General features: G+C 33.8%; 1 protein-coding gene across 1 annotated transcript; it reads left to right on the forward strand.

The window, feature by feature from the left end:
- Window positions 1-12,452: 12,452 nt before the first annotated feature.
- LOC105783797 (protein NUCLEOLAR COMPLEX ASSOCIATED 4) lies at window positions 12,453-18,570 on the forward strand. The gene is made up of 15 exons (XM_012609446.2): window positions 12,453-12,884; window positions 13,132-13,224; window positions 13,334-13,407; window positions 13,746-13,807; window positions 13,905-13,956; window positions 14,306-14,406; window positions 14,617-14,711; window positions 14,882-14,983; window positions 15,123-15,181; window positions 15,261-15,435; window positions 15,881-16,054; window positions 16,186-16,297; window positions 16,952-17,009; window positions 17,089-17,194; window positions 18,152-18,570. The coding sequence occupies exons 1-15, from the start codon at window positions 12,522-12,524 to the stop codon at window positions 18,329-18,331; spliced, it is 1,806 nt and encodes a 601-aa protein (XP_012464900.1). The 5' UTR covers window positions 12,453-12,521; the 3' UTR covers window positions 18,332-18,570.
- Window positions 18,571-18,835: the final 265 nt, after the last annotated feature.

Here is an 18,835-nt window from a genome sequence, read left to right on the forward strand (position 1 = left end):
TTTGTTCAACTGGATATGCTATACTAGAGTTATATGCGCAGTTTGTCAAAGTAGAGGAAGGTGGTCTAAGTTCGACAAAAGTTCCAGTTAATTTGTTTTAGAATAAGAAGTAGCAAGTCCAACCACATGTTGTGCAATGGTTTCACGGCGTTGTTGCAAAACTTGCATTAGAGAATGCCAAAATCATTAATGGGAAGACATTCCTTAGTTTCAACCTCCGATTGCAACTTTGGCATACAGTTGGGGTTAGTTGGTAACCCAAACACGAAGACCTCGACATGACATTTTGTGAGTGCCATTGATTTCAACTTCGAAACGTCAATGTCCTATGTTGGACACTTATTCAGGTATGTCACCAAGTTACACAGGTGGACAATCTGTAAGTATTGGTTTTAACATAGGGTTGTCGATAACAAATGATGTTCTCCTTACCACATGCACCGATAAAGGGACTCTAATTTGGTACATGATTTAACAACTGGGGTTGAAAACGAATAAGAGGTTGAGAATGTAGAGGAAGTTGAAATCAATGATGATCCAATTGAAGAGTCCGGGCCTGATGGTTCAGAAATTGCATTAATTTATGAACCAAGGGCCATTGCTACTGAACTAGAGGGGAGTGATTCTGACAATGAAGGTTCTAGCAATGCTAGAGAAACCCAACTAGATTTTACGGCATATGAACTTCCATCCCACATACTTAATGTCAACAATAATGCTTAATATGGGTTGGAATTTCTAGAATTTCTATATAGAAGATTTTAATGTGAATTCTTCTACAAATTTTGGCGATTTACAAGTTGGAATGGAGTTTTCCTCCAAATATGCTATTGTTGTTGCAGTGAAACGGTATAACATAAAACATGGGGACAATTTCCATGTTACAAAATCACGAGCGAAAAAAATGAGGTGAAGTGCGCAGTGCATGACAATAGATGTCTCTGGAAAATTATGACATCAATGAAAAAGAAAACAAGATTATGGACGATAAAAAATATGATGCTCCACATATTTGTGTTGTTTGAGGTATGTCATAGAATCATCTAAAATTGGATTTTGACCTTATCTTGCCTATGGTGAAAGCGAATACTCGGATTGTCATGCCATTTTTTATTGCTAATATCTGTAGTGATTATGATGATTACACCATGTCTTACTACAAATAATAAGTTGCAAGACAGAAGACAGAGTAAAAAATGCATAATGAGTAAGATAAATCATATAATGATATGTGGTAATGGTTGGCTGTACTGAATCAATATGTCTTAGGTACCGTCATCGATTTGCTAACGGAACTTGCGTATCATGAAAGTAGAATGGTCCAAGGCAAAAGAAATTTCCATCGTCTTTTTTGGGCATTAAAGCCATGCATTGAAGCATTTTGGTATTGTAGACCACTAGTCCAAATTGATGGTACATTCATGTACAAGAAATATGAACATCACTTGTTGACCGTTGCATAGGATACAACATGTAAATGTTGAGTATTAAATGTGTAATTATACCAATTTTAAAAAGCCATGTCATCATTTCTTTTAATGATTTAACGAAGGGTGACTAAAACAAAAAGAAATGACAATGAAAGTGATGAAAATGAATTTTTTTATAGTTTGGTGATCAAGCAGAAACATACTAATAGTTAGGTGACTAATCGTATAGTTTACCCTTTTATTTTTCAAACTCAATTCAAAATTTCAACTCATTTAAGTTATTTTTCAAAACTCAAACCATAAAATAAATTTATATTCCAATTTTATTTTTATAATGAAAAGCTTTGTTAAGAAGCGTAAGAGGCAAAAACTAGAGAATCAACAATTTTGCTTAATGTTTATTTTTATATATATTTTAAAGAATATGTATTAGATATTTCTATACAAATAATCCACAAAGAGAAATTTTGGACTGTTTAAAATATTTTTAAACCTCATTTTTAAAAATTATCTATTTTATTTATTTTTAAATATTTTCTATTAGTTTCTTTTATAATTTTCTAAATTTTTATCATTTTTAAGTATTTATCATTTTGGACAGTTTCTTTTAAAAACTCAGTTTGAAAATGATTTTCTTACACAGCAGAAAATTAAAATTTTGAAAACTGACCCGATTTGTGATATTTATAGCAATAAACCTTAACTGAATTCGTACATATGTTTTCAGATAAGCGGATCCTTGATGTTTTCTGACTTTCAACCAAACAATTTTCTTCGCTATTCTCATACCACAAACTACTTTGAGTGCATACTCAAACCAATTGAATCAAAACATAGAACTAGAAAAATTTTTCCTTTTGGGGTGAAAACAAAAATTTTCTCTTCTTTAATAAAAACTGGTAAAATTGTTATTCTGAAAAAATATATTTATAAATTAAGAATAAAATTTCTTTATTTTCCGGCATAATAACAATCTCTCAAAAGTTGTGTAAATAGCTCTACCGGTGCCATCTATTTATAGGAAAACAACGTAGACCATTTATAAAGTTGTAGAGGTTTATTTTAAATAGAAAAACAATATTTTACTTAGAGTAGGAGAGGATTGAACGAATTACCCCTGTATTTCTTCTAGGGTTGTCACCCTTTTAATGTTATAATTAAGTTTCGACTTTTTGCCTATTAATTATAAACTCATTTAGTCATGAAGTCATTCCACTATAGTATTGTGATTTAACTCTCTTCAACGACAAACCATTACGAAAGCAACTACTCAGTGCTCGTCCAATGAAATTGTCATAAGTGTGTTACCTTTATAAGATATCATTGATCTCTTTGGGATAATATCAATTCTCCCAATATGGTCCTATTTTATCTCATGGTAACCATTACATCTTCCTTCATGAAAAGTCAATCATTATCAAATAGTGATCAAGTCATCCATCACAAAGACGGACGACCCATGGCTACGTTTACCTTTTATCAACCATGTAATGCCAACAAGAGGATATCATTTACCCATGTTTTGGGATATGAATTCCACTATTGTGAATGACGATACATACTATAGAAGTCATACACCCAACGCACCAACTTTCGGTTCCTTATCTATTTGAACTCAGGTTTTTACTTACATCATAGTGTACGAGTCATGCATACATAGTTCGCCATCTACTTAGGATTTAGGTATGTCACACAATGAATGTCACAAGTGAATAAGTCCATAAACAGATTTAAGATCTATTCTGCTTAGGTCTTATCCGATGCCTAAGACAAGACATCTCCCCAATTAGACTTGATAGACGACATATTAGTCTTTCAATTTGTTTACTTAATTTTGATTAGACTAAATACATGTTTAAATTTATCTACTAATACAAGTTTTCTTTCCATATTAAGATCCGGCCACGTAATACCGCTTAGTATTAGTTAAACATTAGACAACTAATGAGCAACATTTGCTTCCATTTTGCTTTACATGCAAAAATCATGTGAGGACAATTATAAAAAGTATATTAATGTAATCAATGAATTTGTTTTATTAACCAACCTGTTCGAAAAAATTACAAGTGTGTATTGGCGAAAATACTACACTTAAGGTACCAGATCCAACGCTGGTGATCTGTTAAAAGAATATTCGACCATAAAATCGGCTAAGATCTAAACTTTGATCACTATTTTTGGGGAATATTCTATTTTGAACTCTGCCAATTCAATTCCCCATTTAATCATTCTACCTGAAGTATCTATTTTAGACAAAATGTCCTTGATGGGCTGATTTGTCATGACAGTCACATAATGAGCTTGAAAGTAGGGTTGCAATTTGAGTTGCCACTATTAAAGTGAAGATGAGCTGATAACACTATAGAATAACATATTTTTATGTATTAATTATGTATTTATTCTGAGTATGATCCTTATTCTGAGTATGATCTTGCTAATTTGAGCTATTTATGATCTTTTATCTCATAGGGACTAAATTTGAGGCAAAAGAAAAATTAAGGGACAAAAACGTGAATCTAGAGATAAAATGGACCAATGTGCGACACAAGAAAAAGTTGGTGCCAAAAGTGCAAGCATGGAGGAAACAAGGGTTGAAATGCAAAAAGAAGAGATTTTATTCTATTTGACTCTATTTTAATTATATTAGGATAATTAATATTAAGATAACTATTAAGGATTATTTAATTTTAGGATTTTATTTTATTTATCTTTTTTTATCTTTAATTAAATGTATTTATCTTTTGAGAGTTTAAGTAGGATTAGACTATCTCCCCTAGCACTATAAATAGGGGGTGAAGTAACTCAAAAGGCATCTATCTTTTTCTGTAAACACTCTCTACCCAAAAGTCTAGGCTTTTGTTCTTCTCATATTTCCTTTAAATAAAATCTCTATTTTTATTTTATTTATTTTCTTTTCCACCACAACCATGAGCCACTAAACCCATCTAGTCGAAGGTTGTCGATATTCCCCAAAAAGGGTTCTTGAGGCTTAGAGTCCGTACTTAGCCTCCTCGTCTAGTATTCATCATTTCTCCGCACTACGGGGCTGACGCTTTCGTCTATGTCCCTTAAGAAGTAAGCTTTTCAACATATGCAAAGGCGGCCTCTTTGTATGTTTTGAGAAGGTTGTACAGTCGGTTCGTTAGCTTACTGCGTTAGAGGTTAGCGAGCCCAAGAGACAAAATGGCGCTGGATTCTCCATTGAGAAGCTTTGATCTAGCATAAGACGATCTCACAGAAGAGATTGTTGGCTAGAGTCAGGTTCCACTAAATCGTAAGTCTAAATCTTGGAGCTGGTGGTCGTAGGCATCCTCTTTCACTATAACTGGCTTATTTGGTTTGGGAAGGATCTCTAAAGCCGAGGATTGAACCCAAGGCGAAACGAAGCAACAGGAGGCTGGAACCTCCCATAAAAATTTCTTTTCTCTCAACTCTATTTTTAATTTCTCGAATTTTTGATTAAATATTCTTAATTCTGTTTTTATTTTTATTTTTTGTTTCCAGATCCAAACCTTTAATTCTGTTATTTTCTTATTTTTTTTCTAGGAATGCAGGTTTTCTTGGGCAAGATCTTGCCTGGGATTTCACGGAACAAGATATTGTGTAAATCCAGTCCCTGAGGATTTGACCTTACTTCTATTTTACTATTCTTTTTCATTATTTATTAGGGATAGGATATTTTTGGTGCTTTCAACGACCGCATCATGAGCTTTTCTGCCTTTGAGTACCTTTGTTCACCATTCTATAATACCTTGTTAATATAATCTATTGGAAATTGGCAAACCCCCTTTGTCCTAATCAAAACTGCTGCTACCATTTCTTCAGAGGTTGCCAAATAAAGATAAATAGTCTTTCACACTCGAGGTGGCATCAGAAGTGGTGGAGACGTGATATATAGCTTGAGATATTCAAAAGCATCTTGACACTCCTCTATCCAACTAAAAGAAGTTCTTAAGGATTGCTAGAAAGGTAAGCACTTATCTACCATCCTAGAGACAAACCTGTTGAGTGCGACCACCTTCCCCATTAAGTGTTGAATGTCTTTAATAGTATTTAGGGGAGACATATCCAAAATGGCCCGGATCTTCTCGGGGTTCACCTCTATACTTCTCTCTGATACTAGGAAGCCTAAAAATTTTCCTGTTCTTATACCAAAAACGCACTTCTCCGGATTTAACTTCTCCGGTTCCTCTAAGTTTTTTGTATTTAACGTAGTCGTATGGAATCATTTGACATGATCTTGCAAAGATTCTTCATCCCTTTGTTTCATTAAGATCAAACCCATAGGAGTGCTCATTATTGTCTTATGAGCTCGAAACCTTTCCAAGAACATCTGGCCTATAACAACCCAATTTTCAGTGGTGTCAGAAATAGTGGTTCGAGACCACTAAATCCGACAAGTGAGCTCGTAAATTTATTATATAGTGTTTATGAGTCGATTGGGAATTTATGAAGGCTTATGAATTAGTGAATTATGCTTTAGTAATATTTGTTAGATTAACTAGTTTTAAAAACGAGGTATCAAGATCTTGATTTTATAAACTAAGCTGTAAATATTTTTATAACTATTTACGGAGTGTCATTAAGGTAGTAGTAAAGTTTCGTTAGAAAATTTTAACGTTTCGATAGTTAATTAACTAAAAAAGACTAAATTGAAAAATGAGCAAAACTTGCTAATTAAAGAAATAGTGATTAAATGGCTTAATAAATGAACAAAGGAGGACTTAAGGAGCAATTATGCCTAAAATAAAGGCATAAGGCGGCTGTCGAAACCATTTTTTTGATAAAACGGGGTTGACTTTAATTTTGAAAATAAAAACGAACACGGGAGTCGCCACCAATCCTTTTTTTGATGAGGTGTGATCGGGTCACCTCAGAAAATAATTATTTTTAATAAACGGTTCTATTTATTAAAATAATACTTTTTGGTCTACAAAATTCAGAAAGACGGATTCGGGAGCCAATTATGTACGAGGAAGGGTTAGCACCCTCGTAACGCCCAAAAATTGGTACCTAGTTGATTAATTAGTGTTTTAGTGTCGAGAATTAAAAACTTGAATGATATTTAAAATACGATCCCTTATTAAAATGCTAAAACTTTTTGAGAAAAGAGCGTATTTCACATTAATCGAGAAAAAGAATTGCGTCCCGTAAGTTAAGACACAATGTCTTGAATTCCCGATACGAGAATAAACACCGAAAAGTTTATTTATCGAAATGTATTTGACTCTCTCGGTATTAGGGAGAAATCATACTCCGTAAGTTAGAATACGATTGTTCTTGATTCCCGAGATTATTTTAGAAATTTTGCTAAAAAACATTCGTTTATTTGTATTTATCGAGAAAATTGAAACCCCGTAAGTTACGGTATGACCTTTTCGAATCTCAAAATACGAAGTTTTGCTTATTTTAAAGTCATGATTTATGCATCAAATAAAATTAATCTAACATGACATGGTAGAAATAAAACACGGTGTTAATGTGAGTAATAAAACAATAGTGAATACGATGATGTAAGCATAAATAATACGAGTAACAATAACAAGAATAAGATAAATAAAAAAGGGACAAATCAATTATACATAAAATAGAACTAAAATGTTATAATGGACACATAAATAAATAAATAAATAAATAAATAAATAAAATCAAGTAAAACAATAATAGCAATAACGAAAATAAATAAGATTATAAAATATAAAAATAATATACGTATGTGTATACATATATAACAAAGTTTGAAATAAAAAGGATATAAATAAGTAAATAATAACAATAATAATATTAATAATAGAATAGCAAAAATCTAGAGTTAAAAAAATAAAAAGATATAAGTAATTACATAATAATATATACTAAGACAAAATATATTTAAAATTTAGATAAGTAAATATAAATAGAAATATAATAATAATAATAATAATAATAATAATATAATATAATAATATAATAATATAATAATGAATAAATAAATATAAAAAGAAAATATAAGTATGATAATAAGTAGATTAATTAATAATATAACAAAAATAACAAAGATGGACTAATTAGGGATAAAAATGAAATTTAAAGGTCAAAGGTGTAATAAAATAAATAAAGGACCAAAATGAAAAAGCGCGAAAGGGCGGAGGGCCAAATGGGAAATAAACCCGGTTTCAGGCCACGCTTCTCTTCTCCAGGGGTCCAATGAATTGAGGACCAAATTGAAAAACCGAGACAAATCTGCGGTCCAAATTAAAAAAATAAAGAAAAAAATACAAAAGGACTAAATTGAAACAGACCAAAAATGTGGAAGGGCTTAAAGCGCAAATAGCCAAAAAGTCAAAAACACGCAGATCCTGGAGTGGGTCGGGTCAGTTTTTGGGTCGACCCCAAAACGACGCCGTTTTGGGGTGTTTGGGGCTTGGGTGAAACGACGCCGTTTCACCACTACTATTTAAGTTCAAATTTTTTTTAAAAAAAATTTCATTTGTGCCTTGTCTCAAAAAAAAAAAACAAACTCCTCCCTTCTTTTTTTTTCTAAACCGTGTCCCTATTCCGGCCAGGATGGGTCGCTGGACCACCGTAGCTGCCGATGGTCGCCGGCGACGGTGCCGCCATCCACGATGGCCGGAGTTTACCAAAATTGGCCATTTTTGGCCTTTTTGATTCCTGATCCCAAAAAATGTCGTCCTTCATCAGAGACGACGACCTCGACCCCCCATGGCGGCGTAGATGCAAAATACTATCAGTCTTCGACTCTTTTTCTTTATTTTCGTTTATTTTCTTTAAAGAATGAATGAGTAAATAAATAAGAAATGAGTAAATAAATAAGAACGAAATGAAAAATAAAAAGACCACATTTGAAGGTTTCTGTATATTTTGATTGATATCTTTTTTGTATTCCAAGTCTCTTTTTTTATTCGAAAAACTCCCTCTACATAGAAATTTAGCAATGTTGTTATAGCCAATCTCATTCACTATTTGCTACGTTTCTATTGTTTCTTGATGTTATCTTTTACTTGTTTGCAGGCGTTGACGGAGGCGAGTAGGTGGCTCCTTGCTTCTTTGGTGAAACGACAGCAGAAATGTGTCAGGCTTTTGGATGAGGCACGGGCGTCGTGATCGAGGGTGGTAGCCGATGGGTGCGACGCACATGGGGTGTTAGAGTTAGGGTTTTTTGGTTTTACTGAAAATATCTTAAGGTTTTGGGCCTGTCGGGCCCTGGATAATGAGTTTGTAATTTAGGTTTTAGTTTTTTTTTTGTTTGGGTTTGATTTGGGTCTCGGGCTGAATTGTCCCACAACAGTGGCATAAGCAGAAAAGAAAACAAAAATCATGTGATTAAAGGGCAAAATTGTAAATTTTATGAAATTAACTTAAATAAATTGAATTCTAAACTTTTCTAGGCTATTCTTCTTCTAATTTTCAGTCTAAAAATGCCATTAAAGGTCCTCTAAGCTGGTTTTTCATATTTTTGCATCATGTGAATTCAATTCTTGCACTTTTCTTGTAATTTTTGTGTTTTTAAGACTTTTACAATTAGGTCCAACTATCTAATTCATTAGTTTTTGATTCTATGGGTAATTTTGAAAGTTACCATTGATGAGTGTTGGATTTTATGATGAATTAACATGTATTTGAAATTTTAATTTTTTATATGAAGATTTTATCAAGTAATTTCAATAGAAATTGATTTTAGGACCTAATTGTGAAAAAAATTAAATCTTAGGGTTTGGTATTAAATTATATTTATTAAAGGCTGTGTATTAGCTTATAATATTTAGATAAAGTATTAATTGAGAAAAATTAGCTCATTTGATGAGTTAATTGGTGAGGGACTAAATTGAAAAAATTGTAAAAAGTTGGGATAATTGTGTAATTTCAAAATTTGAAGGGTATAAATTGTGAAGTGGACTGAAATTGAAATATATGATAATGAATGAAAAATTTTACATTCTAAATCAAGAGCTCGTAGATCAACGAGAAAAAAAGGGAAATTAGCCGAGTAGTCTTTGAACTACTATCAATTTTACAATCCAACCCAGGTAAGTTCATATGGTTAAACTTTCATGATTTTTTGTTAATTTAGGAATGGTATAATATATTTATTCATATTTTGTTGCTGAAATTAAGATTATTGTAAAAGTATGAAAATTGAATTAAATGTTTAAAACGAGTAGAACGCAGGATTGAGTACGAATATTCCGTGGCAAAGAATGAATTGACGGATAAGACCATGGTTGGACCATCACAATGTTTAAATATAAGACCATAGCTGGGCTATAACATTTTAATGAAAAGAGCATAACTGGGTTATGACACCTTGAACGTAAAACCATTGTTGGACCATGGTAGTATAGATACATGTGTAAGACCATAGTTGGGCTATGGCATTCTGATGATAAGAACATAACTGGTTTATGACACTACAAATGTAAGACCATGGCAATGCATGTGTAAGACTATAGTTGGACAATGGCACAAAAAGAACAATGTATTCATATCCATAAGTTGTTCTTCGATTCAGTAAGAAATGGTAAGAGACTTATGTGATTGAATTGAAAGATTTATAGATTATTATTGATATTGATCTGAAGGAAGTGTGATTATAGATTATATTGTATTTGACAGGGAAAAATGTATGATTTATTTACAATTTAATTTATTATATTATATTAAGTTTGGTAAGATCAATGTTTAACCTATTGAACTTACTAAGCTTCATTAAGCTTACTCGTGTTGTTTAATGTTCTTGTAGATTAACGTGTAGTCGAAAGATCAGATCAACTCATCAAGCTATACTATCCAGTTTATATGGCATATATAGGGTTGGTTTGACAATGAAATAGTTTGAATTGTGGTTGTAAATCTTAAATGTTTGTATGTATGTAATTAGTAGTAGAATTTGATAAATCAATGAATTGAGTTAAATAGGTAGGTATAAGTAAATGAAATATTTGTGATGTTATGTCATGTTGAGAACATGTTTTAGCTTGTATTGATTGTTTGGTTGGGATATATTAGTGTATGTAAATGTTGAGTGCAGGTTAATGTCAAAATGGATGAGAAAAGTGGCCTTAAAATGGCCTATTTTAGTCCACACGGGTAGAGACAAGGGTATGTGTCTCAACCGTGTGTGACACACGGCCTGGCATATGGGCGTGTAGTCTGGCCGTGTGTCCCTTGCACCTTGAATTTCAAAACAGAATACCCAAATTTTTACATACGTCCTAGCACACGGGCGTGTGGTTTAGCTGTGTGACCTCTGCACCTTGCACACGACCTAGTACACGGGCGTGGGATTGGCCGTGTGACCCAAGTCAAAGAGTTATACTAGTAAAGACACGGGTTGGGACACGGGCTTGTGCCTTATATCAAATGCCCACACAACCTAAGACATGAGCGTGTCTCCTGGCCGTGTGAGCCACACGGGCGTGTGTCCCCTTCTTCTAATAAAATTTTTGAGATTTTGGGAAAAATTCCTTGAGTACCCGGCTTAACCCTGGTTCACTTTTAAGGTGAATATTGGGCCTCAATGGTCCATCTAAGGGACAATATGAGTGTTATATGATTGATTCTTAATATGTGTAACAAAGGTTGGGAAATGTCCGTATTTAATTCGTAAAGTTTGGTAATGCTCCATAACCCTGTTCCAGTGACGAATAAGGTTAGGGGTGTTACATGGCCCAGCTGCGAAAAGCTTTGAATGAAGCCCTGTGGTAGAGACAAATACCAATCTTTCATACTTCCTCTAAGAGTTGTCAAGAAAGCTTTACATTTTGCTACATCGGAAGCCCCTAGCACACATTTATATAATCATTATACCGCATGAAATGTGCTTGAGGATCTCTCCTACCTTCAAACATTTCCTTTGGAACTTTAAACTCAGTTGGTAGGCTCACAACTGCTACTTTAGGAGACAATGGGTTGTTAGAACAAAACAATCAATCCTTATCTTGCACATTAGGGTGTAATGCTCGCACATCTTTACGCAAAGTATCCATCTCGTTTTTCCATGGCTTTGCATGTGCTCCCTCAGCCTCATCCTGGAGAGGTTTGACACGATCCTGAAGATCAGAGTTGTCAAACTGTATCTTTCTCCTCAACTCCTCGTTCTGTCTTAGCAGTTCCTACTGAAACACTTGTTGCTGTTCGGACTTAGCACTTTTCTAAGTCATCTGTTCCTTCATCAACCTCAATTGCTTTTGTAAACTGAATAGCTGCTATGGCGATGCACCCTAGTCAGAGGGAAATGACGGTCCCTGAATAAACAGAACATTGAGGTCGAAAGAATTGGAGGCACCTGCTTGGCCTGTATTACCTAGATTTTCTGGTTGATCAGCAAACCAACTAGTGAAAAGGTCTATTTCTCTGGCTGATTACCGACGTCAGAACCTCTTTCCTGGTTCGACAGAAAGTTACCGAAAAAATTCTCGTTTGAGTGAGTCATTTTGATTTTTTTAGCAATTTGAAAATCTGAATATTGAAAGTCTGCCCACGCTCACCGCACCAAATTGTTGAGTATTTTAGAGTGTGTGTGTCCTCTTCAAAAGTGTTAAATTATGTATTTATATGATATGATTACTGTTCATGGATGTGATATCGTAGGTAGATCCCTATGCATGCCAACACATACTATACTCTAGGATTAACATGTGCATTCTAGATATGGGTTCGCCTACATGGTGGTACGAACCCACATCGTGCATGGTGGTGGAAACCCACATCATGCGATCCTATAGAGAGGTGTGAACATCTCACGTGCAAACCACGTGGTTCGACAAGTCAAGAATCAGATAACCAAGTAGCGGGTTGGTAATAACGAGTACCATAAAATTATTATAGTAACTAAAAAAAAGTGCCACCATTAGCCTTTAACAGCTTGGTGAAAAAGAAAAACCAAATTCGAAAATATTAGTGACTAAATTGTAACTTCTTTTTAGTTAAAGCGTTGGTAGTGGAATTTAGCCTAAATTTAAAAAGAGTTTGGACTTTTAATATGGGTCGAGATTGGGCCGACAGAAAAACCTAAAACCCTCTTAAACTCTTCTATGTAGTTACTCTTTCCTTCTTTCGTTCCCTCCAAACCAGAACTCAGTTTCATCAACAATGACATCGATTCTTGCAAAGAAGCCAAAAAAGATGAAGTTGAAAGGGTTGAAAACACTAGGCCAACAACTCCTCTCTTCACGAGCTCACATCAATAATCTTCCCTTGCTCCTCGGTTTCATATCGCCGTCGTCGCCGCCGCCACACGTTCTCGAATCACTCCTCTCGCTGCAGTCCTTTTTCACCACGGTGCTCGCCGACCTACCTCCCTCTCAGTCTTCGAAGAAACGTCGGCGTATAGACGATTCAGCTAAACAGGATCCCGAGTTTATTTACAGGACCTGGCTGAGATCAAAGTTTGATGAATTCGTTACGTTGTTGATTGAAGTTTTGATTTCGCCCGATACGGAAGATGCTTTAAGAGTAAGTTCTCTTTTTTCTTTGATTCTTTTGCTGAATTTTGAGATTTGGTTCTAAATTTGACAGCAAATTAATAATACTGCCACCATTGTAAAAGTGACATGTGAACTTCTTAAAAGAAACACTCAAGCATGTATATATAAATATAAAACATTAGTTGAATATTTTCTGTGTTATCGAATAAGTCAGCTAAATTTTTTTTCTTTCTAATTTGAACTTGACCGTATCCTTTTGTTTGATTTTCTTTTAGGAAATCGTATTGGATTCATTCATGGAATTCGTGAAGCTCGGAAATGGAGGAAGCTTTTACTCCTCTATTTATCACAAATTGCTGCGCAGCATCGTAAGTTTTATTTAGCTGGAATCTTAGTTAAACTTATGCTTCTATGTTGTTTATACTTATTTCCTGTTACCTTTTATTATAGGTTTGTAATTGGTTCTAATATTTTCAGGTTAACTCTCCAACACCGGTTGATTTTTTATCAGAGTTGCTTGCATTGAAGTATTTTAAGTACATTGATGTCCGGTATGATTCAACTTTCCGTGGCCACTAAATGCCTAAATCTAACGTGTTGTTGCGAAGCTTCACTGTTTTAAGATAGTTAAATTGTGTCTATTCTAATTCCTTTCCCTTTTCGGTTTTGGATTCAATGCTACTATCAGGTTATAGTTATGGATGGAGGAGATGATAGTGCATTCTAGTTGTAAATTCAGTTGTTTCTCTTACTTTATTTTCTTCTTGTTGGATTCCCGTCCACATCACAAATTTGTAGTGGCCTTGATTTTTACGTTAATTTCATATTGTCTGGGAGAAGTGTAACTTTTTGCTTCATGTTAAATGGTAAATTCGGTTCTCTTTCACAGGTACTTTACCTTCATTAGCTTGGAAAAACTTTCTAAAGCTTTGGACACAAAAGATACCGCCGGTACCTTTTAGTCTCAGTTTTTATTCCAAAATATCTCTTCAATGATTCTTTTTTAGAACTTTGTCTGACTTATTTTCTGTTATTTTTCCCGGTGAAGGCGACGAAACAGCGGGTGGAGATGGTGACAGCAGGAGTCAATCAAGAGAAAGGTTAGATTTGGCCAGCATATTGTCAATATCTTTGTAAATACTCTTTTTACTATTTTGATGTGGATTGTTAAAACAAATCTACTTAAAAATCTATTTTACTGAACAATGAACTTTGGAATGGTAAATGAAATAGCAATTCCTGTTGCAGTTGATTACCTATTCTCCTCTTTCCTTGGTTGTAGTCTTTGTCAAGTTACTATCTGCTGGTCACCTTTATGCTTTTACTAAATGACTTAAAAGAATTTACAATAACCTTACGTTCTCCCGTGTCACTTTAAAATGCTGGATGGTTGTTGTAATCACAATAAGAGAATGGAAGGTTGCTGAATTGCTGCAATGTTTGTTGCAGCATGGAGCTTTCTATTTGCAAGATACATTATATCATATCTCACATCCCCCCTTTGGAAGGCAATGATGGAAAATCCGAGTATGAGATGTGGAGCGGATCAGGTGAGAGATTATGATTCATTCTTTCCCTCGGCCTGGATGACACTATTAGCTGCAACTTAATATTATTTTTCAGGGTTTGCTGTGCTTGATTTGCAGTGTTAGTGATCTTAGAAAGTTTTTGACAATTAAACACAAACTTTCCTTCTAAATTGTGTAGCAAATGTGCTTTATTGGAGAAGCAAAATTTATCTATTGTTCTGTATTAAACAGGGCTTCCATCTAACGAAGAACATGATAAAAAAAAGCTCTCTAAGGCTCAAAAGGCAGAAGATAAAGGGTGGAAGGCTGAGAAACAAACCAATACTGTAGGTTATCAATTATTTATTCTGAGGCAGATGTTTCCATCATTTCCATTTAGATTTAGTTGCATATCTGTAGATAGTCTGCCTTGTGTTGCTTATCTGCATCAACATTTTGAAATATTAAATTGTCCCTTTTCATGTGTTTTCTGTGGGGTGGGATGTGATGCATTCAGGTGTTGTCTCCAGCCTCAATTGCCAAGAAGATGAAACTGAAGTTTACTAAAGCATGGATTTCGTTCCTCAGACTACCGATCCCTGTAAATGTATACAAGGAGGTAAACACTAAAACCGTTTTACTGTTTTCAACTGATATTAAGTGCTTGCTTCTTGGCCTTAGCTTTGGTGGTATGCTTGGCATTACTGTATGTATTTTCTTATACTTGTTCTTATTGAGTCCCACATGTGCTTTCTCAGGTTCTTGCCACTCTTCATCAGGCAGTCATCCCTCATTTGTCTAATCCTATAATTTTATGGTAATTAATCTAACCCTAGCATTTTAGCTCTTATTGGCATGTTCTCACAGTAATCTGATTTATTAACCGTAATGTGTAGTGATTTCTTAACAAAATCATACGATATTGGTGGCGTTGTTAGTGTCATGGCGCTTAGCAGCCTCTTCATCCTAATGACACAACACGGTTTAGAGTACCCAAATTTCTATGAAAAGCTTTATGCGCTTTTATCACCTTCTATCTTCATGGCAAAACATAGAGCGAAGTTTTTTCAGGTAATACGAAATTGCTAAACTACCTCATTGTTCTCTTTTATAAGTTCACTTATCTGTCTTGCAGTTCAACTTTGGTAATAATGCAAACGCTGAAACTATATCTAACTTCCGAGAAACTGCAAGTGTATCTACTTGTGCTTTGACCTTGATACTAAAATTTGAACATAGATCCTGCAATCTTCTCGTTGATTGTTAAACTTTTTCGTACTCCAAAATTCCCATTTTTTTTATTTTATTTCAGTTGTGCTTAATAGACTACTTACTACTGGTGCTAAAAGAACAAGACACTTAACATGTTTCTTATTTTAAGCATCAAGGTCCCGAGCACGGTTGTCTGTCCCTTATTGTCTAGAATCTAGAACATTGTAGGATTTCGCTATCGACTAAAAAGTTATGCCGCAATTATTATCTTCTAGTTAAATATGTTTTCTTCCTTGTTTCGCAGCTTCTTGATTCTTGCCTGAAGTCGCCTCTTCTTCCTGCGTATTTGGCTGCTGCTTTTGCTAAGAAATTAAGTAGACTGTCGATTTGTGTGCCTCCTTCTGGAGAATTGGTTATCATTGCTTTGATTCATAACCTTTTACGTCGACATCCATCAATTAACTGTTTGGTGCACAAGGTATTACTGCATTCTTATTATTTAAAGAATTTTTAATTGAACTTCCTTGGGTAAGTGCAATGAAAATTATCAATTTGGCTTGTACAAGTCTTTCTCCGAGGGAAATGATTTTTTCCTTTTTGGCATTGTAGGAAGATGGTGATGAAAATGAAGAGGATAAAAATGATTCCGGATCTGAGAAAAGACCTGGTTTTGATCATTTTAATAGCGAGGAGAGCAATCCTATAAAATCTAATGCCATGAGTAAGTATCTTTTCAGCATGTTTTATTTTCATCAAATTAAACCTAGTTGCCTTTAACATATGTGGGTTGGACTCTTCATGCTTCTTGAATTATCGCGTGCTACACATGGATATAGAGATATGATTTCCAAGGATCCTCCAAATATATTGGAAAGCTTTGAAAAACCTAACCAGACCTTTGTTGGATACATACCTGTAGTGGACAGTAACACCCAAGTTTGAGGAACATAGCCCTCAACTGCCCTAGCATACTTCAATTGTTGAATTTATGCATCCTTTTACCTCGATAAAATGGAAAATATTTAGTACAAATATTATAGCCTGACTGATGAAGAACTTACGTGCATTCTTTCTTGAATAATAAACATGTTTTGCTTCTTGATTTCGACTTTACTGATTAACTTCAGAGGTTGGGGTGTTTTCCACATTCCAATTTGGAATGGAATTGGGTTTCACCGATAACATGCTAAAAGTCCAAGCTTCCTACGAACCATTTGGAGCTTTTTGAATGATAAAAATCTTGAATATACACTATTCCACTGTACAACTAATCCTTTTTGTCTATAATTCGTGATTGTACACCCAATAGGCCATCTATAAGTTTTGGGCGGTCAACATTCCTTGACGGGATTTTACATGATGTTTCTTTGAACAGGAAGTTCTCTTTGGGAAATAGACACCCTTCGACACCATTACTGCCCACCTGTATCAAGGTAAAAACACAGTGCTTTTATCCTTTGAAACACTACATGCATATCAAACCTAATGTTTTCAGTTTCCTTGTTCTTCCAGGTTTGTTTTGTCATTGGAGAATGATTTGACAGTTCGATCCAAAACCACTGAAATGGACATCAAAGATTTTAGTTCTGGTTCATATGCAACAATATTTGGGGACGAGGTAAATATCATCTTTATCAATTAGATGAAAATGTTAGGTATGACATTTGAGAATAAAGCTTTCATGATTCCTTACCAATTCTATTTGTTATTTTAAATATATGACCCGAAAACTATAAGTTGTTCAATTTTGGAATGGGCTTTTATGTTAGGAAAGGCTACAAGCTTTCAAAAGGTTAAAATATGCCATCAATCCTTGTACTTTGATAAAATTTGAGTTTTAGTTCTTATACTTAAAAGTTAAAAACTAAGTCCGCTTACCTTTTTTTTTCTTTTTTAAATTCTAGTTCAATCATTAATATTGTTTGTATATTCTGTAAATATTTGCCAACTTAGCATGTTGATTAGGCAATCCCCGTACAACTTTCCATACGAATGATGGAAAATACACAAGCTAAGTTGATAAATTTTGACAGGAAATATGAACAATATTAATAATTAGACTAGAATTTTTTAAATCCAGAAGGAGGATTTAATTTTTATCAGGGACTAAATTTCCATTTTTTGATTGGCAAAGTTTAGGGACTGGCAGCATATTTCAACCCTTTAAAAACAAATCTTTCATGGCTCTAGTCTATATGTTCCATACTTCATAGCATGTTCATGAATATTTAAGTCAAAATATGCTGTCAGTCCTTGTATTTTGGCAAAGTAGGATATTTAGTCCTGAACTTAAAAAAAAGTTTAAATTAAATTCTCTTTACTTTTTTAATTTAAAATTTCTAGTCCTGTCAAATATGCTTTCTATGTTCATAATGATTTACTTCTGCATGCGTATATTGACGAGAAATACTAAGGATATCAAGATTAGCATCTTTAAAATGAAGGTAGAAGATTTAAGAGAGATTGATGGAATATTTTGATAGTAAATTTTAAAAATAAAGTCGGGATAACGTAGGTTCTGATATGCACTTTCAATTAATTAATTATTTTAATATTTCTTTATACGCGCGCACAGATACGACGTCGGGTAAAGCAGGTTCCTTTGGCTTTTTATAAAGCAACGCCAACATCTTTGTTTCCCGAGTCTGACTTTTGTGGTTGGACCTTCAAATACGAAGGAAGCAATGAAATTAAGGAGCAGAAAACAGTTGAAGAAGATGATGCCTCTACAAAACGACAGCGGATCGAATGCTGATGTTCATGACTTGTTTCTTAGGGAGGATCGTAATTCATATATAGTTTTGACCAACTTGGACACTTTTTTTTTTTTTTGAGTTTTTAACCCATCTTTAAATGTATTTTTTGATTGAAATTTATATGTCTAATCTTATATCTGAATTTGTGTGATTTAATTGTGAAATTATCTAAAGTTTATTTAAGTCTCATATATTTTTATACTTCAGAAAATAGAATCATGACCCAACTCGAATTTTTCATGGGTTTTTTGTCTGTTTGTTAGATCGGTCTTTTTTAAATTTCGTTATATGATACTTTTTTTTGCATTGGATATAGAAATTTTAAATTCTACAAACTTATTATCTTATATCTAGATTGCCTTTATTTTACTATTTGTATATACGAGGAAATCTTGATTTTTTTATATTTAGATCTGATGTCAAATGATTTTACAAATGTCCTCTTTTTAAATCAATGTTTTTCTTAAAATATTTCGAAATTTGTTTAAAAAGAATTTAAGTGT

The sequence above is a fragment of the Gossypium raimondii genome, chromosome 13 (assembly GCF_025698545.1).
Source record: "Gossypium raimondii isolate GPD5lz chromosome 13, ASM2569854v1, whole genome shotgun sequence".
Taxonomy (NCBI): domain Eukaryota; kingdom Viridiplantae; phylum Streptophyta; class Magnoliopsida; order Malvales; family Malvaceae; genus Gossypium; species Gossypium raimondii.